The sequence below is a fragment of the Aythya marila genome, assembly GCF_965140915.1.
Source record: "Aythya marila genome assembly, chromosome: 12".
In the NCBI taxonomy this organism is placed as follows: domain Eukaryota; kingdom Metazoa; phylum Chordata; class Aves; order Anseriformes; family Anatidae; genus Aythya; species Aythya marila.
In genome coordinates this window covers 19,397,849-19,422,679 of record NC_139053.1, presented here as the reverse complement: position 1 = coordinate 19,422,679, position 24,831 = coordinate 19,397,849, and the positions used below count along the sequence as shown (strand labels likewise).

Genomic DNA, 24,831 nt, shown 5'->3' with positions numbered 1-24,831 from the left:
CCATCCCCAGGCCCTGCTGAAAACCTGGAGATGTTTCTGCTGGGGCAGCCTGGCCGTTTGTTTGCCAAAAATACGCTCTGGTAAGTGCTCACACAGGGGAGAGGATACAAGGTATGGATTTTTGAGTATGCAAATCTGATCTGCAGGCACAGACACGTGATGGATGTTAGTCACTGCCTAATGCCAGGCTGCACGCAGGCAGGCACCATGGGCAGGGAGGTCTGGGGGGAGAGAGGGGTGGATGGGGGATGAGATGGGAAGGGATGAGGGATGGGAAGGGTAGAAAAGGGTAAGGAAGGGCAGGGAAGGGTAGAAAAGAGTAGGGAAGAGTAGGAAAGGGTAGGGAAGGCAAGGAAAGGCAAGGGTGCCTGCCTCCTCCTCGCTGGATGCAAACAGAGACAACTCTGGCTGAAACCCCGCTGAACGGGACTGCTCAATGGGCCCACTGGGAGAATCATCGGAAATGCAGCCTCACGTGGTGGGAATGCATTATCTGAGGCTATCAGCCCCATCCAAAACCTGGCCAGCCCTTTATCTTTACCCGCCCCAAAGGTCCTTTGCCAACAGCTCAGAGATGGGCTGGATGAGGCTGCTCCCCTCGCAGCATTAATGCGCACGGTGACGGAGCACCGACTGCTGCTTTCTGCACTCGTGGCTGGGAAATTGAGGCACTGGGGCTGCTGCAACCTGAATTTATTTTCCGGGGGGCTGAGCGGGGCTGGATGTCGCAGGAGGGATGGCAACCCCGCCACCATCGCGCCCAGCACCTTTATTGCAGCTAATGTGCTCCTCTCACAGAGCAGAGGGAAATCGGGCTAATGCTTAGCCCGTTAATCCCCCGGCGCTCTAATCCTCCTCGCAAACTCTCTGATCTCACCCCATTTCTCAGCAGGGCTCGCAGGGGTTAGGGTTAATTCCTCGGCACCCGGGATGGGTGCTGCGTGCCGGTGCTGGGGTTTTTTGGGGGCTGCATCCCTGCGAGGTGCGGGAGATGCTGAGCGGGACCCAGCAGGGCAGGGGAAGAAGCTGCCCATTATCCTAAAAGTTGCAATTTATTGGAAAAATCTGTGTCTGTGCCAAACACTGGGCTGCTGTCGGGGTCGGGCAGCAGGACGTGCACCAGGAATCCCCCAAATGCCCAAATTGTTCAACAACTTCTCATCGTGCAAGGCAGGGCACAAAAAGGGTCCTTGGTTTATCCCAGCTGTCCGGTTTGATTGACTTGTGTCCTTGTTGCGATCGTTTTTGTGTGAATATTGGCAAATTTAGGTGCCGTGCTCGCCGCTCGCTCATTCATGAATATTCCTGATGCTGTGCTGTGCGAGAGGAGCAAGTGGAAGCTCTTCAGGGGATAATCCCGGGAAAGGAGTGACTGTTCTAGGGGAATGATCATGCATCGATTGCAACTTTTAACGCTTTTCATTCAAAGGCCAGAGTCTGGGAGGAGAAGCCAGTATTAAGCCCCAAAATACAAACATTTTCCATTCCTTTCCTTTTCCATAAAAAAAAAGTTAAATACTCATATTGTATCTTAAACAACGCACTGGAGCGGCAAAAAAGTGCCACAGCCAGACCCCAGAAGCTGCCAAATCTCACACGACAGACCCCAGACCAGCTCTGTCCCCTACAGGACCAGCACCAGCACCATCCTGCCCGGCTTCTACACGTTCATGCCTACGGTGACACAGATCATCCCCCTGCATCAGCGCTACCTGACTCAAGGCATTCAAAATTAATCAGGTTAATTTTAAAATCGAGGCTTTTTTAAACAGAAGGCATTTTTAGCTCCTGTCTGCTGGCTCCCGAGCCTGTAAGAATGACTTTTCTGCAATAGTCTGGGTGGGAACCTTCTTTCAAAAAACTGAAGCTGAAAATCTTGCAAAAATCACATGATCCCGCAAGCTGGAGCTTCAGGGAAGAAATGTGCTGCTACAGGAGCAGATGTCCCACAGCCACAAGGAGCCCCATGGGACGTCAGGTCTGCTCCCCCTTGGTATATCCGAATACCCCACAATTTGCTTTAACAGCCACAAGGAACCCTGAATAAACCCACACAGCATCCCCACGGTGGTGGCGTGCCCCGTTTCTGCATCCTGGAGCCAACATCCAGCGGGGCCAGGAGACCTCAGCTTTCCCTCAAAGGAGCCCAGTGACGAAGCTCCATCCCCAGCAAGGCTCACGCTGACCCTACTGGAGCAGGATGAGGCCCTAAACCACCACCAAGCAAATAAAAGGTCCTCGCATTTTCCCTGCCCTTTGGCTCAGGTCAAGCCCTCTTGCTAACAGGAGAGGAAAATGTTCCCAAGCAGCCTGAAATACTCAGATGGGGAATTTTCCGAATTGTTCCTACGGGGCAATCTGAATTAAAAAAGCAACAAGAGTTTATCTGGCTGTCATGAGTTGTCAGAGACCATGAACACAAATTTGTGAAATGATTTTAGAATTGGGCTTCAGGACTCAGCATTAGCAGCCGGGCAGAGATGGGTAAGGGGGGCAGAGTGCCCCAAGGTGGGGGTCCCACGTTGTCCCCTGAGTACCACGTGCCAGACAAAATACCACCGTGGGTCTCAGCCCGCCTGGCAATTTTTATGTCCTGTACTTTTCCCTGGGGTCAAAATCTTTCTTCTTCTGTCCTGAGCTGTACCTGAAGCTAAGCAGCATGTTCCAGTGAGATAAGTAATTAACATGAGTTCATAGCATTTATTTTTAATGAAGCCGGTCAGGAGCTTCATTTAGCATTTCGATTCGTTTCTCCACATTCGGCGCGTCCTGATGTCTCAGTCGTTGCTCTCCTGGTGTCACCGCTGCCTTGCAAGCATCCTCAGTACCAAATGCAGATGGCAGGATGCTTTACAAACGAATTGCACAGCTTTCCTTTAATTACCAAGCTCCTGGGGGGTCAATAGGACCGGCTAGGTCCGTGTCTGGGTTCTGCAGGAACCCAGAGGATGGAGGACCGGGGCACATTTGTATTTGCTTGCTGCCGCCCACTACTTGAAGCGCATCAACAATTCGCTCCCAGCAGCAAAATAAGACGAGAGCCGATACTTTTAAGGTAATTCTGACATCCACGCTATGAATAGATCGCGTGGAAATTCGCCCTCGCTAGCTGCTTCCCTGCAGCTGTAGAGAAACCTGTGACAAACCCCGGTACGGGGGGTGATGGTCAGCCCAAAATGACCTCTGGGCTAAGGCAAGGGGGCTGCGTCCCCTCCCCAGACAGGTAGGTGACCCTGCAGCATCCCCGGGTCACCCCCCCTGAGCAGCCCTTTATGACACCTGCTTTTCCAAAATAACTCACGTTTTCATCCCATCAACCACTTGAAAACCATCCAGTTTGTGGCTCCCAGTGCTGTGAGCGGCTGGAGGGGTCACTGGTGCCGCTGCAGGGTCACTGGTGACACTGGGGGACACGGGGCACAGAGCCAGCACGGCTCCTGCCCGGCTGCTCCCACTGCACCGCTCCCCGCTCCCCACTGCTTGCAAAGCACGAAGATTTGCCAGCCCGGGCCAAGAAAACCCACTTGCCTACTCACACGGTGCTAACAATGAAAACACTAATTATATTTCACTCACCTATCAAAGGGATGATTCATGGAGGTGAGTGGGCACGCAGGATTACACAAGACGAGCGCCGAGGTGCGACCGCCCGTCCCTTCGGGGTGGCCCTCCCGAAAAGTGGTGCTGCACGGAGCCCATGGGGTGGGGTGGGCTGAGAGGAGAAGGGGCACAGCCCCAATGAACCAGGACACTTCCAGGCTGAGGATCTGCTCCCCAGGGGCTGGCAGGCAGCAGGGACCCCGGAGAGGGGCCGCTCCCGGTCCTGGATGCCAAACGCTCAGCTGGGATGGGCAGGGAGGGGACAACAGCTTTGTCAGGGCTGGAATGGGTGAAAGCAGGTTTGGGGCTTCCTCCTCACCCTCAGCCCCATCTCTTCCACTCCCCCACCACTGTTTCAGCAGCTAAACCCATACTCAATGCACGGCCCAAGGCTTTCTCAGCAATTTCTGTTTCAAGCCTGTGGTCAAGAATCAAACCATGCCTTCAAGGTTCCTCTCGCTCTCCCCCAGGGTAAAATCATGGAGTGTTTCCAAAGTGCCATGGAGTTACAGAAAGGTATCACGAGGCCAGAACCAGTCGAGATGTCTCCTGAGAGAGCCTCCAACAGGAGGCCTCCACACCTTGGCTCTGGAGAGCTTCCCCACCACCAGTTCCATCACTGCTCATCCCGCTCCCTGTCGCCCGAATCAAGGGACCCGTGCAGCTGCCGACCTGTGGCCAGGCTGAATCCAGCCCACCAAACGAGCCTTGCAGCTCCAGCACCCGACCGAGGCAATCCTCAGAAGCCTGTTTTATGTAATACCAGCCTGTTGCTGGATGGGGCAGGAGGCGTTGGGCATTTTTGGCAGAAGAACGAGGCTGTGTGGATGGGAAGTGACGGCGCACGCCTGTGCCACAGGTGCACGGACATGCAGCGTGCATGTCGGGCGTGCAGCGATGCCATGGAGATTTGGCACGGAGCTGGCTCCCTAAAAGAGCAGAGGGGCTTTATTTATGCCTGGTACATTATGTTCATAAGCAACCACACGGCTGGGGGCAGGCGGATGGCGGGCAGGGGTCCGAGATCCCCCGGCGGTGCGCTTTGGGCAGAGCACGTGCGCGCACGGAGGGGCGAAGCGGCGTCGCGGCGTGGGGAGGAGAGGCGTGCGTGCACGGCGATGAGTGTGTCGGCGTGGGAGGTGTGAGCTCGGCAAGCTGCACGCGGGGGCAGCGTGCGTGCGGGCGCCAGCACCCGGCTTGGGGGGGCGGCGCCTGGGGCTGCCAGAGGAGCCTGGGTGGTGGTGGGTGGCCGGGGGGGACACCGCTTGCCATAGCCAAGCCAAACGCGTCGACGTGTGTGCATGGGGCACGCCAAATATTGTTTCCCCAACAGCACTGGCAATGGCTGGTGGAGTTTTGGGATTGGCCCTTACCCACTATCATGCAGGAAATGGTAAAATTGGAGTGAAAACCACAAATTCCACGGCATCTTGCTTCCTAAGCCGTGCTGCGCATTTCGGGACCCATCCCCTAGCCCTGGTGGATGTGCTAAAAAAAAATAAAAATGCAAGGGATGAATATTTATCTGTGGGTGGCAAGTGACAGATGCTGGGGCGAGGATTCTAGGATGCTTCAGTTTGATGGAGGTAATAACTCGAGCAGATTAATGAGAAACATCCTTCCCAACAGTTGCCTCCTCTGTGCAATCCCTATGCAGTTGCCCTGGCTGCACACATCGGCTTCTTGTACCCAAACGCACAAAGTTCATTACGGTTCGGTGTCCAAAAGGCTGGAGATTTCCACCCAAAATTGGGGAAAGCTCCCTGGCTACTTGCATCCGAGTTCATGAAAGTGCATCCTCGGCCGGGCTCCGCTGCGCCGCGGTGGCTGCTGGCACAAAAGTGGGGACCGCGGGCATCGGGGCGAGCAGGAGCCCGGCTGGGGTGTGCAGCATCCATCCCTGGTGCCAGCAGCCTGGGCACAAGCACCACGGCTCCAAATTGCCCCAGCACCACCATCCCCTCATCCTAGACTGCTTTGCAGAGTCCTCAGGGGACAGCATTTTGCTACAGACCTCTTCTCCTGCAGATCTTACACCTCCTCCTAAAATGACAGGCGTGCACTAGACATTTTCTGTCCCAACCGTGGAGAAGCCAGCCTGGCCTGACAAGATGGAAGAAGCTCTTAGCTTCTGGTAGCTTCTCAGAAACCAGGAACGGCTCGTTCACCCCACGCTGGGGATGCTCCCCAGGCTTCCCAAAGCGCTGCCGTGCTGCGGCCGACGAGGAGCAAGCAGGGCTGAGCCCTGGGTGGGGACAAGAGCGCGCGTGGGGACATGGGGACGGGGCCAGCCCCGCGACAGCCAGCCCTCGGAGACCTGTGGTTCGTGCAGCTCCTGCCCGCCTTCCTGCAAATGTCCCCGGCAGGGGCTGGGTGCCGGCGGGGGCGCAGCGAGGCGGCACGCGAGTTCAGGGCACGCAGAAAATCCCCCACATCCCCTCCTGACCCTGCCGAAGGCGAGAGACCGTGACTGTGCTCCCAGCGAGCTTTCTTCCCAGCCGAAGGGCTGCCAGGATTTCGAGATGACTCGCAAAGACAAACCCACCGGCTTCCAGCTAAACCCCCAGCGTTATTCCAGGCGTCTGAAACAAAAGGTTGCGGCTCTGTTGCAGCCACCGGTACGAAATTATCTTTAAAAATAAAGAGCTCGTTCCACCTTTCCCTCAGGGAGCAGAAAAGGGCAGCTGCAGGTGCCATTTAATCTCGCCTCCCTGTACCAGCACCGAGCAGCACACTGGGGTTTTCTAGAGAAAGCTCTTGCAGCACCTTTCAGGAAGGCTGCGATGGAGCTCAGCAACACTGCAATTTCCTGAACGTGGCCCTCCTGGAAAACGATAACACCTTAAAAACAAATAAAAAAAAAAAAGGAGCCAGCTTTAGATGAACACACTCACCCAAAAAACGGGGCAGCACTGCTGAGAGCCCCCGGCTGCCGGCAGGTAGGCCCAGCTCGTATTATGGAGGCAGTTCAGATGGAAGTAGCCACAAAACATCAGGGAGGATGATACAGCCACTTACGGCACAGCACCAGCTGGTTTTCCTAGTTTGGCCTTAAAGCTTGTTAGGCCAGCAATTTTTGATCACTCCAATTGGGTTTTCATGTTTTTCCTTTAATCCTCGCTTCCCCTCCACGTCTCGTTAAGCCGTGTTGACGGCAGAGAATAGCTTTTGTGATCCCTCTGAGCCCCTACGCTAAGCATTAAGCCGTAAACTAGGAATGTAAGACTCTTGTCTGAATTAAAGTCTTTTGCCTGGTATGATTTATTAAGTTGGGGGGCTGCGTTTGGAGGGGCTGCAAGGCAGGGCGTGCACGCAACGACCTCGACCCCTCGCCAAAAGCATTTGCAGCAAAGGAGCTGCTCCCCCTGCTCGCTCCAGTCCCCTCTGGTTTGCTCCAACCACTCCATGCCAATCCTACAGGTTACAGTGGTGCAGTCATCACTGCGAATCCCATGTGCAACTCGGGTCGATTCCCAGCGGCTTGGCCCACCCCATCCTCCCACCCCATGGGCGAGGGCTGGGCATCCCCCGTGCCCCAAGGCCAGCACCCCAAAAAAGCCTCCCCAGCGTCAGGGAAGAGGGCCTGGTGCTCGGAGGACATTTGGGGCTACCTGTGGCAAGGAGGTGCCACGCTGGGCTGGTTCCTCATCTCCCATGGGGTGCGAGCATCCGAGCACCCCTGGCTCCAGGAGGGCAGGCTGCAAACTCCCAAGGGCCGGTACCCACACACCGCATCGCGCCCCGGCTCGGAAGGGACCAATGCATCACCTACCTCCATCCGAGTAGGTCTCTGTCCCGTAGCCATCCTGTAATCCATTGCTCCAGGTGCCTTCGTACTTGGCCCCGTTTCCAGTGCATTCTCGGACCCCGTACCGTCCCTTAAATCCATGGGTCCACTCGCCTTTGTACACCCACTTCCCCTTGCTCTCCATGCCAATGCCATGGCGCTTGCCCTGCGCCCAGGTGCCCTGGTAAGTGTTGCCGCTGGGCCAAGTGTAGACCCCCAGCACCTCAAAGCCGTGACTCCAGGAGCCCGAATATTCACCTTGACCCTTCGGGCCGGTACAGATTCCGTGGCCATGAGCCTTTCCGTCCTCCCAGCCTCCACAGTACGACCCTCCATCGTCAAAATTAAACCTTCCCCCACTGGACATGCATGTAATTCGGTTTGCAAATCCCCCAAAAGGTGAAAAAAAAAAAAAAAAAAGAATGCAGGAAATAAAACGGGAACGATGACTTGGAAAAAAAAAAATAAAAAATATTCAAATCAGATCAGATCAGATCGAAATCATGCACCAGATCCAGGCAGCTGCTTAAGCCAGTTTCTTGTGATTATTCATTCTCTGGGAGTATGTTCGGGATCAGTTCTCTCTTCCCCTGCTGTGGAAACAGGATCATTAAAAAAAAAAAAAAAATAGCAGCAAGAACAGCAGCAGCTATTGGGTTTTGGTGCAAACGACTCCACCTAAAAACCATCCACGGCAGGGAACGGGGGTGGGGGCAGGAAAAAAAATAAAAAAAGGGGGGGGGGGGGAAGGAAAAAAAAATATATATATGTATATAAAAAAAAGAGGCCAAATGCCAAGAGAGCGAATTGATGCCCCGGCCGGCTGCGGAGCCCGGCGCCCCCCGCGGGGCAGGGCCGCCCCCCCCCGGGACCCCCTCGCCCCCCGGCCCGGCCTGGGGGGGCCCCGCGGGCGGCTGGCAGCGGCACTGCGGGGGTGGCGACCGCAGCCCCCCGCCCCTAAAAGCCCGGCGCCTCCTGCGCTCCCCGGCAAACCTGGCTGCGGCTGCTGCTGCTGCTGCTACTGCTGCTGCTGCTGCTATTGCTGCTATTGCTGCTACTGCTGCTACTGCTGCTACTGCTGCTATTGCTGCTGCTGCTGCTGCTTCTGCTGCTGCTGCTGCTGCGGTGGCCGCTGGCCCAGCCCAGCCCAGCCCGCATGCCGCCCCCCCGGGGGGCTTGGGGTGGAAGGGGCGAGGGTCTCCGCTCGCCCCACGGCCTCCCCCTTCCTTCCTTCGCCTTCCCTTCCCTTCCTTTCCCTCCCGCGGGGCTAAATCCTGCTTAGGAGCGAGCGGGGATCCTGGGCTCTCCGCTCTGCCTCATCGCCAGGCTCCGGGTGGATTTAAAGAGACAGCGGCTGCGTCGCCACAGCCTCCTGCCCCCCTCCTCTCCCCCCCTCCCCCGGCTTTATTCCTCTCTCCCGTCTCCCTCCGAGCCTTCCCCACTCGTGGCCGGGACGCGAAGGGGGCGGCCGGACCCCGCTGTGGGGCCAGGGGCTCCCCGGGGCGGTGCGCGCCGCAGCGCGGATCCCAAATTAATTCAGCTGCCCTCTCCCTGCGGCATCGCGCGAGGGTCCCCGGCCTTGGGCTGGAAGGAGAGAGGCAGCAGAAGGCCCACGGTGGTCAAATCCCAGGAGTGTTTTTGGGGCTGGGAGGAGGAGGAGGAGGAGGAGGAGGAGGAGGCAGGAGGTGCAGCGCACCTCGCGCCTCTGGGGCGCACGGGGTCCCCGTCCCGCAGCGCACATGCTGCTGGCAGAGCACGCCACGAGTTTGTCCGTGTGTCGGCGTGTTTGCATCAACGCATGAGTGCGGCGAGGCTCGGGGATGAAAGGGGGGAGCTGCGCTGGGCAGAAATTCAACCGACGCGCACACGCGCCGGCAAAGCGAAATCTGTGACTTGTCCAAAAACGTGGTGCTTCTGGAAAAATATCCCCACCTCTCATGCAGCGGCTCGTGGTTGCGTCCTGCCAGCCCCACTGCTGTTCCTGGTGCTAGTTCTCAGCCCAGACTCGGATTTGAGACCCGGCTGGGCAAGGAGGCCAGGAAAGCAGCCCTGGCGACGAACCCTGTGGGATTTCAGCCCACGAAAATCCCCCAGCAGAAGGGGCCGGGTGGGCACTTGCCTCCCGTGCCCACCTACGGGGACCTCTCCAGCTCCAGCCTCCCACGCAGGTGTTTTTCTGTCTCAATGCTTTTTCCTTGTCCAGTTGCTGAAGCACAAAACCTCCCTCGTCTGGGGGAAAGGCTTTGCCAGAGCTGGAGGGATGCGACCAGAGTGGGTGGAAATTCTCCCACTGAAGCCTTTTTTCAGTGGAAAATGTCTTCTCAAACTACACTGAGTCCTTCATGAATGCAGTAACTGTGCTCTGTATATATTGTGTTTGTTTTTGTTTTTGTTTTTTCCCCAAAATCCCACACTTCAGGTACTGCAAACTCCCATTTTTTTCATGAAGAAAGACGCTGGGTGGAAACCTCCAAACTTTCCAAGAAAAACGCTACCAGGGAAATCACTTCAATGCAGATAACATTTTTGTCTGAGAAAAAAAAAAAAGAACTTCCAACCCCTTTCTGTTGTTTTCTCTGTTTTTGTTTGTTGGACTGTTTTTTTTTTACATGGTTATAGTAGTTCTACACGTTAATTGGCGTGTTAATTAATAACCAGCTATTCCTTCTGTGGAGCACAAGGTAGAGAGACCAGAGGCTGTGCCGGTGCACTCGCCCACGTGCTCTCCATCCCTGACCAGTGCGGGGGCTGCTCCTAATGAAATAGGGGTGTAAGGCACAAGGATGTTTAATGGCACCTTGCTAAAAAGAAATCACCAGCGTCTACCAGGATGGTTCATGGTTTAAAAAAAAAATATATATATATACCCCTGCTGGCAGCCAAATACAGAAGGAGGCCATGGGAATGCCAGGGGAAGGGTCTGGGTGGGTGGGTGCAGACACCAGGGTATGGTGGTGGAGTATGGCACAGCCATGCTGTGGTTCCAGCCCTATCCCCCAAATACATCTGGTTTTCCCAGAATATACCCAGAGGCCAGGAATCGGTTTAAAATAAAATCTCTCACCACATTATCTGCAGTTTTACTGCCCTGCGGAGTCCTTTCCAGACCAGTTAGTATCTCCTGTGTGCCGCTGATGTGCGGAGTCTAAGGGAGAGGAAATTCAAGGTTAGATTTCACACCAGCCCCAAATACCAGCAGGATTTTCCCTCTCAAAGATGCTCTGACCACCAGCAAGTGCCAAGTTCATCTCCGCAGCCGCTGTGCCTGGGGCCAGGCTGCCCTGCCACAGCAGCAGGAATCGCCCAGTACCTCTGCTGAGCTCTGGAGACATTTCCCTGGAGGGTACAGGCAGCATTAAATAGGACTGGCAAGTTTTTTGAAATAAAATATATATTTTTTAAATCAAAGGATGCAAAGAGAATTATCTGCATCAACAGAGCAACAAGACCCAGCAGAGGGGGGAATTTCTGAATGGCTCAGACCTCCTTCTCCAAGGGTATCTCCTCCCAAGGGTATCTCCTCCTCCAAGGGCATCCATCTCTGAGGCCACCCCCTGAGCCAGGAGGGATGCTCCACGCCAAACCTGGCAGAGCAGGGGGGAAGCAGCACCGAAAGCTGGCCTCAAGTCATGAGCGACATGGAAATAAATGATCTGGAGCATTTCTGGATCAATATGTTGGGTAAGAAAGGACAAGGCAAGGGGTGTCTGCAACAGACTGTGCTGCAGCAGGGGCTCAATGCGATCTGCTTCTTTAAGCAGCCGTGGCCGTGGTGTCTAATAAAATCCTGGTGACCACCAGGGACTTCAGACCGAGCGATGTGCACGGGAGGTCTCCAGCTGATGGTATTAAAATGTCCTTAGAATTTCGGAAAAAAATATAATTTCCTAATGCAAAAAATATTGCCTCCAACACGAGGGAATTCCCCGTTAGACCTTGCCCTGACAGGTGAAGACGAATTTCGCACTGAACGAGGCGCAAAAATCATGGCTTGATTATATTTGTTATGTGCAAATGAAGCAAAGCTCAAAGCGGTTATATTTATATATACTTGGCACTTTAAAAGGTCCCGTTTCACAAAGCAGAAAATAATTACAAGTCAAATCAATTTGGGGAAAGAATTTAGATGAAAAATGTGTTGAAAAGGGAGAAGCCTTTAAGGATATTTAACCCCCAAAGCAGTAACGCAGACAGAAATCTTTGTTAAGAGAAACAACATGGCTTGGAAAGGAAGTGAAAGAGCCGCCAAGACTAACACATAAAACATAAACATGGAAAAAGAAGAAAGGGGAAACTGGTAGTAATTAATAAACCTCAGATGCTGGGGAAATTAAAGACAGAAGGAAAATTTCCTAGAAAAGGAGCCTTGCAGTAGCATCGGGCCAATATTACACAGAAATGGGAGGTTTATCAATAACGTAGAAAAGGCAGAAATGTTTGGTGCAAGTTTCTTCCTGGTATCTGGCTGAAAGAAGAAAAAGTGCTAATAAATTCATAACATCGAGTTTGATGCTATTAAACCAGCAGATCTGAATAACTCAGGGGGTTATTCAGTAGTAATAACTACTGGTAGTAACTAAAGGAGTACAGGGGGTGAACAAAGAGCTGTCCGGAGGGTTAAAGGGGATTTTCAGTAGGTCTTGGAACAGCCTCCGAAAATGCTGGAGGATTTTAGGGCTTTTAGCTCGGGAGGGGCCTCCGACAATTAATGGAAGTGCTGCCACACAGCTTGGTAGATGAAGAATTCAAAGAGAGCAACACGGTGAATGGTGAAGGGGAGCTTAGGGAAAATTGATGGTGGTAAGCTCGCCGATGAGGTTAGAGGTTTGTTTGGTAGAGATAATTGTACCCAAGGTACTGCCAGCCTTCCACACAGCCCTTGGCTCGGTCCCATGCAATGGGCTGATTGGGAAGCGGCACAAAATCAACAGGGCCTGCATTAAATAGACTGAAACTGCGTAACTGATGGGGCTCCCACCTTGGCTCCCAACTTTTTTGAGGATTGCTGCATGTCTCTCCTGGCTTGGATGGGTCACAGCCACCACCTCTCCCAGACCAAGCAGTCGTATTCCCAAGGTCCGATGACTCTGGGTTGAAATACTCAGCCTTGGGAACTTGCTTGGTTTTCATTTTTGCTTCCTACTCATTTCCTCCTCCTGTTAATTGAATTCCAGGAGTATTCCGTCACCTGAAGTTGTCCCCAAATTTTCTCTTATCTACTCAGTCTCCAGCTAAATTACCCCCAAACCAATTAAAGAACAGAATGATATTGCAGCAAGCAGGACTGTTGCTAATCTTCCGGTAGGTTGCAGCTTATAAAAGTGATTGAAATGGTTGGAAATTACATTACTTGAAGGGGGTCAGCCTTCCAGTTGTAAGTAGCATTTTTCTTTTTTAATATGTGGCCGCTTCAGTGCTAATCATCTCTCACAGGTCAACAAAAGTCAAGACCTGGGTTAACCAGAAAGAGAAACTCCTGCGTGTCCTTGGGTTTAATATGGGTTTGCGAAGAGCTCAGGAGAAAACGATGAAATGTTTTGCATTCTGCAATAACACTCATCGTCTCACAGGGGAAATAGGTTTGCCGAGAGAGGAAGGACAGGGATGGCTAATGGGCATGTTACAGGCATGTGGGCAATAAATTACTTTGATTGTCTTCTTTGTGCTGGGCATGGGCTAAGTGCATTTGCTGGTCACCGAATGTATTGCATTAACCTGCTGCATACAGTATGTGTCTGTTTATCCTGCCAATTACTGCAAATCTAATCAGCTTTAGCTGGGTAAAAATAGAGCCAGTTTCCGCGTGGAAGTCAAGAGGCACAAAAACGGCAGCAAAGAAGCTGATCCTGATCAACCGAACACATGGGAGGGAGGAATCCCAGCGCCGGCAGCGCGAATCGTGGTGCCAGGCTTTCCTCCTCCCGGCCAGCCAAATCTCTCCACCGGGCAGCCATGGTGCTGGAAGGAGCTGGGGAGGCTGGAGAGCTGGGAGCTGGGGAGCCAAAAAATAAAGCGAAGGGAAAAGTGTGATTTCCCTCTTGTTTTCAAGCCCATGAGTGTCATTCGCTCTTTTATGCCACCATATCACCCTACTACAAATATACGTCGAGCTGCTTGTTCGCTACCAAGCCCAGACCCTTCTCGTGGTCCCCGCTTTGCAGGACCAGCCTGCCTTGCCCTTCCCATTGCAGAAAACCTCTGCAAGCCAAAAAAAAACAGCATCATTTATCCCACAGGGCTCGGCTTCCCCTCCGTGTTTCCCATCCCGCTATTCCGCCTGGCGCTCGCACCGTTCTCGCCGAGGTCTGGCATCCACCTTGGCACGGCGGAAACCTCAAGACGATGAATTTTCTGCAGAGCTGAAAGCAGCTCGTAAATAAAAGCAAAGTAGCCGGCCTTAACCAAACAAATCACGGCCTTCGTTTCAAGCCTTTGGGTTTGATGTCGGAGACCAAGGAGCGGGAGCGCTGCCGATAATTACGGGACATCTGTCACCCGCGCGTTCCTGCTGGTTTTGTCAGGAAATGCGGCTGACATAATGTGACGAGAAGAAACCTGCTTCGGAAAACGACTTGGCGTGCTGCTTTTCATCTTCCTCGCTGCAATGTGCACAGGCTGCTCCTGCCTGGTGGTGGTGGCCCAAACAGCCAGCGTGGACCTGGGGCACCTTGTGTCTCATGGCTTTCCCAAATCCAATGGCCAAAGCTGTGCCTGCTCCCTCTGTCCCACCGTGGTCCTGAGAAGGGCTTCAACATGTCTGGGATTTTAAAATAATACACTACTTGGATAAATATTTGTTTTGGGGGCTGTTTTCTGGAAAGAACTTATTTTTACCAGCTTTCCTTGACAGACACAAAGTCATTTATTTATTTATTTATTTTTAATTCTGAAAGCTCTCATTAAACTCCCTGCCTTCAGGAGCTGAGGGTTGTATGCGTTGGCTTTCTCTCCAAATGTCTTCCTCTTTTTCCCAGGCTCCAGTGGGCTGAAGACCGTTACCTGGTTTTCCAGATGAGGAAACTGAGGCAGGGACAGTGGCAAAGCCCTCGGTCCTCTGCTCTGCCCCTTCAGCATCTGCCCTCGCTCGGACACGCAGGGCTTTAGGCAGGGCTCTCCTCTCCTTCCTGCCCCTCGCCCTCCTCAGCAAAGCCAAGCGTGCAGCCAAAAACCACAGACACCCAGAAATCAACCAAGCACCGAGGTAGTTTGGCACCTGATTAGAAAGCTGGGATGGTTTTCGGTTTAATGGAGAGGCTGATGTGCTTACTTCGATGTGAATAATGAATGTTTGGAAACGCTTTGAGCAACGGGAACGGTAAGGACAGGGCACTTCACCGCGCTCAGACAGCCAGTGGCAGCAGTTTCCCAGAACTGTTTGGACTCTTGCAACAGAGATTTATAATTCATAACAAAGAGAAATGTCTTTCATTGAAGCATGAAGGCACGGCAATGTAGAAGAGCTGACGTAACTCATACTCTATTCTTATGAAATACTGTCATGCCAGAGTGTCTGAGGATCTTTTTTTTTTTTTTTTTTTTTTTTCTGAGCAGATAAACAGCTATGTAGGGATTTGTTCCATATTTGATGTCACTTCTCAAACAAGGTTTCTTTTTTACATCCCCCTTTTTAGGGCATTTAAGCAGATGCAGCCTGCACTTTGCAATCTGGACTAGTGTATTTAGACTGCCTAAATACACGAAACTCCCTTGCTTTCCAAAAAAAATGGAGTAAAAGCTACCCTACATACCTCATAAATTGTGTTTAAAAAACAAACAAACTTCCACAAAACTCAAAGCCAGGTTTGTGGGGTTTCAAGTTTGCTTAAGGAATCAGCACGCAGGATTCAGGAGTAGTTAACAACTGGCTGTATTACACGGTACCTATCAACGTGGGATTATCCACCAGGAAAAGAAAGGGCGAGGGATAAAGGAACGTCGCCCTAGAACAGTGAGACGTGCAGAAATCAAGCCACAAGAATCTGAAAACACCAGATTAATGCGGCTGTCACTGTCAAAGAGCATGGATGAAGAAGAAAAGGATGTTTCACTTTCCACTGGGATCAAACACGCACCTTGGTCCTGCTGACACCGGGGATCCCATCAGCACCAAGTGCTGAGAAATCCCTGCTGGGAGCTTCCCTTCCCTTTGCCTCCCTTTGGGGTTAGGGGATTTCCATGAGCCTTTTGGATGGAGAAGGGTCTCAGACTGAAAGTTAGTGCCAAACAAATGCGATTCCTGCCTTATATCCCACATCCCAGGCCTGGCACCTTCCTTAGTGAACCAAAGAACCCACAGGGGTCTGGGTTTTTAAAGTGAGGGCTCAAGTCAAACTCTGGAGTGAAAAGCCTTGGATTTACTTCCTAAAATTGAAGATTTGGAGGAAACTAGCTTTAAGGCCACCTGCAGGCCCCCAGTCGATTTCCAGAGCTGCTGAGCACTCGGTTTTGGTCTTCAGCTCTGAAAGCATTGATCCAACATGCTGCCCTCAGCTCTGGATGCTGCAGAGCATCCTCTGCATCCCCTGCTGGGCTGGAGGTGCTCGGCCCCGCACAGGATCCATCCCTAAATCTACGTGCAAATCTCCATAACAGCAATAGCTCGTGGGGAGGGCAGCAGAGGGGCACGTCCCAGTAAAAAATCCCATCTGGGGAAAAACTTGAACCAGCTGGAATAAAATCTGGGCACAGCGGAGGTCAGTGAAGGCTTTGCCCTGGGTTTGAACGGGGTTGGGATCGCGCTCGGTGCTCTGCCAGCAACAGGCGCCTGTTCCGGTGTCCCAAAAAAAACTCTGCAAACCAGAGCAGGCTGCTGCACGCTGCCCATGGCTTTCATCTGTCTCGAGTGTTTCCTATGTTTGTTTTCTTGGCCAAGCCCCAGGTTTGCCGAGCGCTGCACAGCGCACGCTGCCGGCCCGCGCGCCCTCCGGTTTCATCCAACGTGGTGGGGATTTTCCCTCCCTGTCCCCTGTCCCACACTGCCAAGCTCCTTCCCCATGCTCTCATCCCCACATGGGAGGCTTCTTCTTGCCCCTCGGCCACCACGGGACCGTAGCCACCGGGGGCTCTGCACAAACCCCAGCCAGGCAGCTGCACCCTTGTGACCCCGAGGAAATCACTGCATGGCCTCATAAAGCACCAGCCCTCGGCCACGCATGGTTCTGCTGAAAAATCGCTGTCTCAGGCAAGTCACTTGCTCTTCCACCACCCATTTCATCGTCTGTCGGCCAGAAATAATTCCTGGCATGTGATGCCAGCTTACAGGTCTAGCAGGACCAGCCTCCTCCCAGGGCTGGGGAAAAAAGAGCAGAAATCGGGCTTGTTTATGGGGCCCAGGGTTGGCCACTCATCCCATTTGCTCCGAGCTGCCCGCTGGGGCTGGGACAGGACCAGGTGGCTCCAAATGTTGGCAGAAATCCCCAGGAAAAGCTGTCAGGGTGTGACACAGAGCCGAGCCACACCAGGCTTTGGGATCCAGCCACACCAGCCTTTCCTTCCCATTGCTGCTCCCATCATTTCCCAGCTACCAACCCCAAAGTGTCGTAGCCCCCAGTTAATTTGTCCACGGGACGGATGTGCCCAGCACCACACCACGAATCCCTGCAGAGGCACGTGGAGGATGAAGGTGCCTCATCTCCCAGTGCCAGGCTGCTGGAAGTAACCAAATGATCTGAATAGTTTTTTTTTTTTTCTTTTTTTTTTTTTTTCTTTCTTTTCTTTCTTTTCTTACTTTTTTTTTTTTTTTTTTTTTTTTTTCCCACAAATATTCAGATCTTGGGATCACATTTCAACAGGTTCAAAACCAAAAAGGTATCTTTCAGCCATCCCTACTGCGCTCTGTCCCTAAGTCAGCACTCCTTTTTGAAACCCCAAGATTAAAATCCCCTCTTACTTTATTTTATTTTATTTTATTTTATTTTATTTTATTTTATTTTATTTTATTTTATTTTATTTTATTTTATTTTATTTTATTTTATTTTATTTTAATGATTTCTCTTTCACACACTGGGCAGGGTGGAGAGCCCCTGCAGCTCCCCAGAACACCCTCCACCTCCCGCCCATCTCCAGCCCCAGCAAGACCCCTCATTTCCAGGCTGGGCAAAGCCAGCTCTTTGCACCCCCATCCTTTTCTCCTACACAGGGACAGTCTTAAATGGGGCCTCCTGACTTCAACCAGCTTTCTCCAGCCCCAAACGAAGCCCATTAAAGACCCCCTGATGCCCCAGTCACACATGGCTGTGCAAGAAGGGCTTCTTGTTGCATTTATTTCACGTTAGAGCTGTCCCATCAGCTGTTCCCTGCCTGCATTTCACCCTGGAAGTTGAATTATTTTAGTTGGCCTGGCCGGGCAGCACAAGGAGCGGGTCCCAAAAAGGGCACGGATTTGCCTGGTCCCACAATGTACAGGGCAAAGTCACGTTCCCCATGATTTCTGGGGTGTGCAGCAACAGTAGGTTCCTGGCACCCTCTAATGGAAAAGACAAGTCACTGAATTGCCATTCCTCCGGCCTGTGAGTATTCTTGGCTCCTGCCTTTCTATTTTTAATCGAATATCCCAGTAAGAGCTCCTGGAGGGCTCGATGCACCCCACGGCAGCGTGGACCCATAAGATGTGCTGAGCAAATGTCAGGGCTGCACAGGGGAAGGAGAGGCTGCCCGGTGCCAGCCCCCAGCCCCGGCAGCCAGCACACATTGGGATTGCTGCTTTACTTATGGAAATGCGAGGCGATAGCTGATCATCTCTGACATTTTGTGCCTTGTTTGTGAATTTAAGACACGTGCCCCGGCCTTCCTGTCGTCCCCCCCTTCCCTCGCCGCATCAGTAGGGTGGCATTTTTGGGGTTGGTTTTCCAAGCTTGGCATCCTGGATGCACCTCATATCTCTGCCCATGTTGAACTGGGCTCTAAACAGAATTACTGCTTGAATTTTCTTTATTTTTTTTTAATCTCAGCGCTCAGCCAGCGCCCTGCCCAGCAAAGCCTGGCCAAGTGTAGCTCTGCCTGCCGCTGCCCTGCCCTGCCCAGAGAGGATGCAGAGCATCAGTAGGACTGCAGCCTTTTCACACCATGCCCGGAGATAAATAATATAAGGTAGATCACTGTTTAATGCAGTAAAATCTAATTTCCAAGAAACATCCACCCGCAGCGGTCTCAAAGCTCGCTGCGGAGAGGTTTACAGACGTAGCCGCGCATAAGGCGGAATTTCCCTTGGCAAAAAAAGCTCCAGGAAAACATCGACAGGGAAAGAAAAAAGCAAAGTGCCCCGAGCCTGGCGAATGTGCCATTGCTGGCAGCAGGTTTTAACATGCCCGTGGCTCCTCGCACATCTGCCTTACAGCAGAGAGCACAAACCAGGGCCAAGTGCCGGATCTGAGCGCGCTGCAGGGGACCGGCGTCCCCAGGGGAGCACACGGGACGTGTTTTGCTAGTAACTTTGAGGCACAGTCGAACACAGAGCTCTGGAGGTGAAAGCTAGTACTCGAATTCAGCAGGTCGCTTCTGAAAAATCCCTTTAAAAGCCTTTTACTTTGAGAATCCCAGTTTCCACAGCAACAAGACACACAGCGCTCCGCGGAGCCGAGGGCTATAAATAAACCCCAGATCCATAGTTGTGATATTAGCTCTGAGGGCCTGAAAAAAAAAAACGCCTCGTGGTAAGGAAGGGAAAGGATCGGTGCCGAAAGGAAGCACATTTAATGAGGAAAATGTGGCTCCTCGCTCGGCACACACGGCAGCTTTGAACAAAGGAAAAGCCACGCGGTGAGATCCTGCCTGTTCGCGTGGTTTCAGAATTGGTGGGAGCGGCGCCTTGCAATCTCTGCCTTACTCGGGCTTCACCTCTGCCCCCCAAATGGATTTCTTAAAAACAAGAAGTGGCCTCTAGCCATCGTTTCGCTGCTTCTGGGGGAGCAAAAAGCAGCCAGCAAAAGGCCAGACCTCAATGGCCTTATCCCTGTTGAACGTCGCCTGGCACACCAGCGGCTGCACTGCCTCGGCTTTAGGTGCTGCCCCTATTTGAAAAAGGGGTTTCTACGCCTGCTAACTTTAAACACAGACCTAAATCCTACTCCTTTCTCTGAACCGGGCCTGCTGGCTGCTATGGGACTGCCTGCAGGGGACGATGCTATTCCTCGAGACACAGTCAGAGGGCAGGAATTCGGATCCAAGGCAGGGCTGTCCTTACCCCCTGACATCCGCCTCCGAGCAGAGACGCAATCCCACAAGGGAAGATAAATATTAGCTGTGCTCGAAGCAGGGAGGAAATTAAATAACTATCACATGGCATAAAAACAGGCTTGTCAGGGGAGAAAGAAGTGGTGGCTTTGAGCTCGCGGAACAGATTTGTATACAGTAGTGAGGAGGAGGAGATGAGGAAGGAGAAGAAAGGAAACACAAATCAAAGAGTTATTTGGAGTTTCCTCTGCTGCAGACAGAAGGGCCGTGTTATTCAAACAGATGTACTGCATGTCACCAGTTTTCTTCTGTTTGTTATTTTAAGGATGGTCTTAGGAAGAAAATAAATTCCTCTCCGAGGCTCTTTCATATCCATTTTAGGCAGTCTGTGGAGAGAAGCCCAAGGAGTGGGGCTGAGGAGATTCCTCCAGGCTGAGCTGGTGGAGCATCCTCTGCTCCCTCCCCGCTAGGGGATTTTAGGGCATTGCTGGGAGGGAACCCAGCAGCAGCTCCACCTCGGCTGGGGCAGAAACCCACCTCCAGCCCCGAGGGGCTGCCCTGCTGCTGCTCACTCAGCAGAAGGACCGGGAGGAAAAGTATTTTGGCACAAATATGGGCTTGGGCAAAATCCAGGGGATCCTACACATGCCTGCGTGTAAATGGGTGGCAGTTCTCTGCCCGGAGAATTCACGTCTGCTGGGGCTGGGGGGACATGGGATGGGGGAAATTCACTTCGGTGACATCCCTTCGGACCCAAACGTGCCGCATTCAGAGCAAAACTGCACTGGGAGAAGATTTTGGTGGGAAAGCGACACCACAAACGTTATCCTTGTGCAGAAAAAATGAATAAAAATAAAAAAATAAATGGCTGGCTGCAAGTTCTGGGCTCAGAACACAAATATTTAATTGCTGCACCTCCTGCCCTAGTGACATTTCTGGGTTGATTCGTGATTTCCAAAGGGTTTTCAAGATTTTGTGCCCCTCGGTACCACCTAGCCTGGGTAAAAGCAAAGCCAAGGACATAAAAACCTTCAGAAAACACATCAGGCACAAGACACACGGGACTGCTGCTGCTTTTCTTTACTGCAACTAAGTGATCCTCATGCAAGACATTTTGGAATTAGCCCTCTTAATAAAAAAAAAATAAAAAAAATAAAGAAAAATAAATAAAAAAAAAAAAAACACCAAAAGCCGGAATTGATAAGCAATAGTAAAAATAAAGAAATTTTAAAAATAAATAAATAAAGAATTGCAGAGGAAGCAGGCACCAGGCCCACTCTCTGGGGGCTCTGTCCTGCTCCCACTGAAATCAAAAGGAGATCTGGAGTTGGCTGCAGCGGGAACAGGAACAGTCCTTAAGGCACTAATTAGTACAGCTGGCTGAATAATGCATAATGAACAGTTCATTCAGCTAATTTCATCTCTTTTTCTATTCATGAATTGCCCGCGAACCAATCCCAGTTTTCCCATTTTGCTCGTCGTTCCGGAGTTATTTGTGGGCTTCTGCAGGAAACAACCCCCAGCGCCCGGCACCGTGTCAATATTTGGTGTGTTCGCAGTGTGGGGCCGGCAGGTAGGGCAGAGGACGTTCCCTCTCCTCCCCGAGCTGATATTTCTGTAGCCGAGCGGCGTGGCAGGACTTTCAAAAGTCGCCAGGAAGCGCTGAACTTTACATTCGTTTTCGGTAAATATTTGTGCACGCTCCTTTCTTCCTCGGGCGTTTTAAACAGCGCGATTCCGACCAGAGGCAGAGAGACAGGAGGGCCACGATGCGAAACCCCCCCGAGGAATGTCACTGGGATATCCAAGTAAATACTTCCAGATTTGCTTTTCCAGCTGTAAAGCTATGTGGCTGCAGCAAAGAGCTCGTGCACATGGGGTAACGGCTGAGATTTGGCATCAGCCCGTGCAGGGGGATGCCCCGGGAGCTGCACGTCCCTCCTGTGAAGCCCCCTGCCCCCAAATCCCCCTGCCCACGGGGCTCCTGCAGCCTGGAGCCCACGGCAGCGCAGCAGCTGCGCTGGCTCAAGGCAAAGGGAACTGAAAAGGATTGCAAAACACAACCTCGTTTTGTAAAGAGTCACCCGAATGTGACTTTCCTGGGGGGAGATGAAAGAGGAGAAGAATCCAGAGCAGGAGCCCAGAGGAAATAGCAGTGATTGGGACGGCGGGGAGGAGGGAGGCTGGCCGGGGCAGCAGGAGCTTCAGCAGGGGCTGAGCCATCACCATCCGTCCTTCCAGCCCCACAGGACAGGGAGGCAGGGGCAGAGAGGGGCAGGGACACCCCAGGATGTTTCTTTTGCAGCGGTTTGTGAGCTGAATGCGAGGAGGAAGGGAAGGGAAGGAAGCCGGGGGAAGCGTTTTGGCAGCCCGGGGCTGCGGGTTCTCGTGCTGAGGCAAACCCCATGGGGAGCCACGTGAAGGCAGAAAGTCTGCCCGGCTCCTGGGGCCAAGCAGAGAAGTGCCAGGGGAAGGGACCCAGGGTTTGGGGAGCTCAGGGCTCGCTCGTATTTTGTCTTGTGAAAGGTGACGGGTGAGACGGGGTGACAACGGATGGGGTAGCTTTTTTTAGAGGAAGGCGAGCCCTTAGGAAAAAAATAAAATAAAATAAATACAAAATCCTTGTTGGAAGACGTGTGTGCCTGCCAATCTATCCGGCAGAGGGCAGTGCCACTTCCACACTCGTGCACACCCGCACAGCCACACGCCCTGCACATCACCGCCAGCCCCTCATCCCCCTGCTGTCACCGCAGTCCCCGCAAAGCCGCCTTCCAGCAGCCCCTGGCTGAACCCAGCGCTCTCATTTCAGGACTCGGAAGGCGTCTGGCCACGAGGGATGCTGCAGGCCTGACATCTGGCCTCATTTTTTTTATTAATTTTTAATTTTTTTTTCCTTTTCCCCAAGCCCACATGATATTTTTCTATGCGCTTCAAAGCCGGGGTTTGTTTGGTTTTGGTTGTTTTTTTTTTCTTTTCTTTTTCAAAACGGAGAGCTCCGACTCCAGCATCTGTGCGAAACCTTCCAGGAAATCACCCGTGGGCACAGAAGGGCTGGAGTGGACGTGCAGCACCAATATTCATCTCCCCCCTCCGTGTAGCAGGCGGCAGGCAACGCTGTGGCTGCTGTCACTCGCTGCACCCCAGCAGAAAATATGATGGGGGAGTTCAGGGGAGGGCTTGGGGATCAGAAAAATTCACTGAAGCTGAGATCGGGGGGGATCTTACGGTGTTGGCCTGCCAGGTTTTGGGTATGTCTACCTACAGAAGTTGGCTTTCTTTTGGCACATTGTCCCGGGACAGCCCCCGAAAGGAGGAGAGCTGGCTCTGGAGGGCAGGATGCCCAGCACAGCGAGCTCGTACCCAGGGAGGTCTCTGCGGCTCTGCGAGGCGTTTTGCTAGAAGGCTTAGCAAAAACACTTCCAGGTTGCATTTCTGGCAGAAGGGCCAAGATTGGAGCCACGCTTAGGATGCCTAAAAATGCCAAACATGCAAATATTTCTGCCCATGTGCTGCCGAGCATTGAACAGCCTCCTAAGGGAACCAGAGAGATTTTAAAAGCTGATTCACAAATGCACTAAAAGACCCCCACGGAGGAGCCCTGTGGGCTGGAAGCACCGGACACGAGGCAGCTCGGGGTAACTCAGCAGCACTTTTAACCAGCAGCCTCCCAAATGAAGTTCTCCCTCTCATTTCAATGGGTAGAGATTCTCCTCCCCTGTTAACTCTCTGGATGGATAAAACTCTGAAATAGCTTCTTCTACGCAGGGTGTAGTCACCTCCCTCACACGAAACAATTTTAGTTAATTTTTATGTTTTTGGATATTCCAGCAATGTCGCATTGGGTCAAACACACAAGAAGAAGAAATAATCCCGGAGGATTTGGCTGAGGTTGAAGCCAAAGGAAAAGAAGCTCTTCAGCCTGGCTCCTTGGTGGAGCAGGATCGAGGAAACCTGAGTACAAGAATTCAGACCTTTAAGCTGGCAGGTGAGGACGAAAGCAGACGCGTCCAGTGTTGGAAAAAAAAATGGACCTTCTCCTCTTGCCTGACCAGGACATTCAGTAACAGCTTCTCCCTGTGCTGAAAACCTGAGAAGAAGGAAATAACCACACTCTCAGTCGTTATTTACTAATTATTCCTACAAGGTGTCTTCCCCAGCTGTTTGACTCGAGCGTGCACAAGCAGAATTTGCCCCAAAAGAGAAACAGGAGGGGAACAGGAGGGGTTTGGTGCAGGGCGCAGGCTGCACAGGGACCCCAGCACGACCTTCACTCGCACCCCGCTGCCTGGAGCAGGCGGTAACATGAGCTCCCACAAAGTTGATTTATTTTGCTGAGGGTGGTTCCTTGCTCCGCCGCTGGCTAGCCAGGAATTCTTGGTGACTTGTGACAGAATTATATGTCAGGCTTCCTTCGGGTTCCCGAGGGCTTCGTCCAAAGCCACTTCTAATCAGAGGAAAGGCTCCCAGTTCATGCGCCACGCTTCAGATTCGAGTTTGCCTTCGTGTCTGGCATCAGGATGGGCAATTTCTGCTCTGGCTGTAAACCACAGCAAAATTCACATCTAACTCGCACTCAGGCACAGGCTTAGACCTAGCTCCCTGGCAGAAAGGGTGAAGCCTCCAACTTGCCACGGACCAGGCGATGGTCAGATAGCTGACTTTGAGCACGGCGTAGTGCTTTCGGGATTAACGCCGGGATAAAGCCATCGATCCAAGCAGCAAGGCCACCAGAGGACTCGGCGTCCTCAGGCCGAGAGCCTGGGCTGTGCTTCGATTCAATGCAAACCTTTCCTAAGGGACAGAGAGCGCTTCCTCTGTTTTCTTGCATATCCCTTCCTCCGAGGGACAATACCGGGCACGGCAGGAAAAGGAAGTGCAGATGGTTTCCACCGCCCGATGGGTCGCTACAAGGAGAGCACACAGGGAGAGGCTCGGGGATTTTCAAGGACCCTCTCACAGCAGGAGCCTGCCACACAGAAGCGGGGTTGTGTAGCTGTACAATATAGGGCATTATGCAACCCCAGTAAGCCTCCTGCGGCTGCCTACTCCTGCATGTCAGCGGGACCTCAATAAACGCAGCCGATGGTCCACGATATTCCGAAGGGAAATAAAAAAAGGATAAGCTACCCGTATTTGGAAATTTTTTGCAATTCGTCTTGGCAAGGTGTGTAATGAGATTTGCAATAAACCCTCGCCCAAAGGAAGACGCCTTTTTCTCTTATACCAAGAGGAGCGTTCGCACAACTCATGCAAAAGCAAGCGGCCCTTGTGTA

At 52.5% G+C, this 24,831-nt stretch overlaps 1 protein-coding gene across 1 annotated transcript in view; it reads right to left on the bottom strand.

Annotated features, from left to right (window-relative positions):
- The window catches only part of JPH3 (junctophilin 3), a 45,744-nt gene extending 37,705 nt beyond the window's left edge, over positions 1 to 8,039 (bottom strand). The window contains exon 1 of the mRNA XM_082770378.1: positions 7,373 to 8,039. Coding sequence (XP_082626504.1) covers positions 7,373 to 7,754 — 382 coding nt within the window. The 5' untranslated portion in view covers positions 7,755 to 8,039. The remainder of the gene's footprint in view (positions 1 to 7,372) is intronic.
- Between the last annotated feature and the right edge of the window lie 16,792 nt (positions 8,040 to 24,831).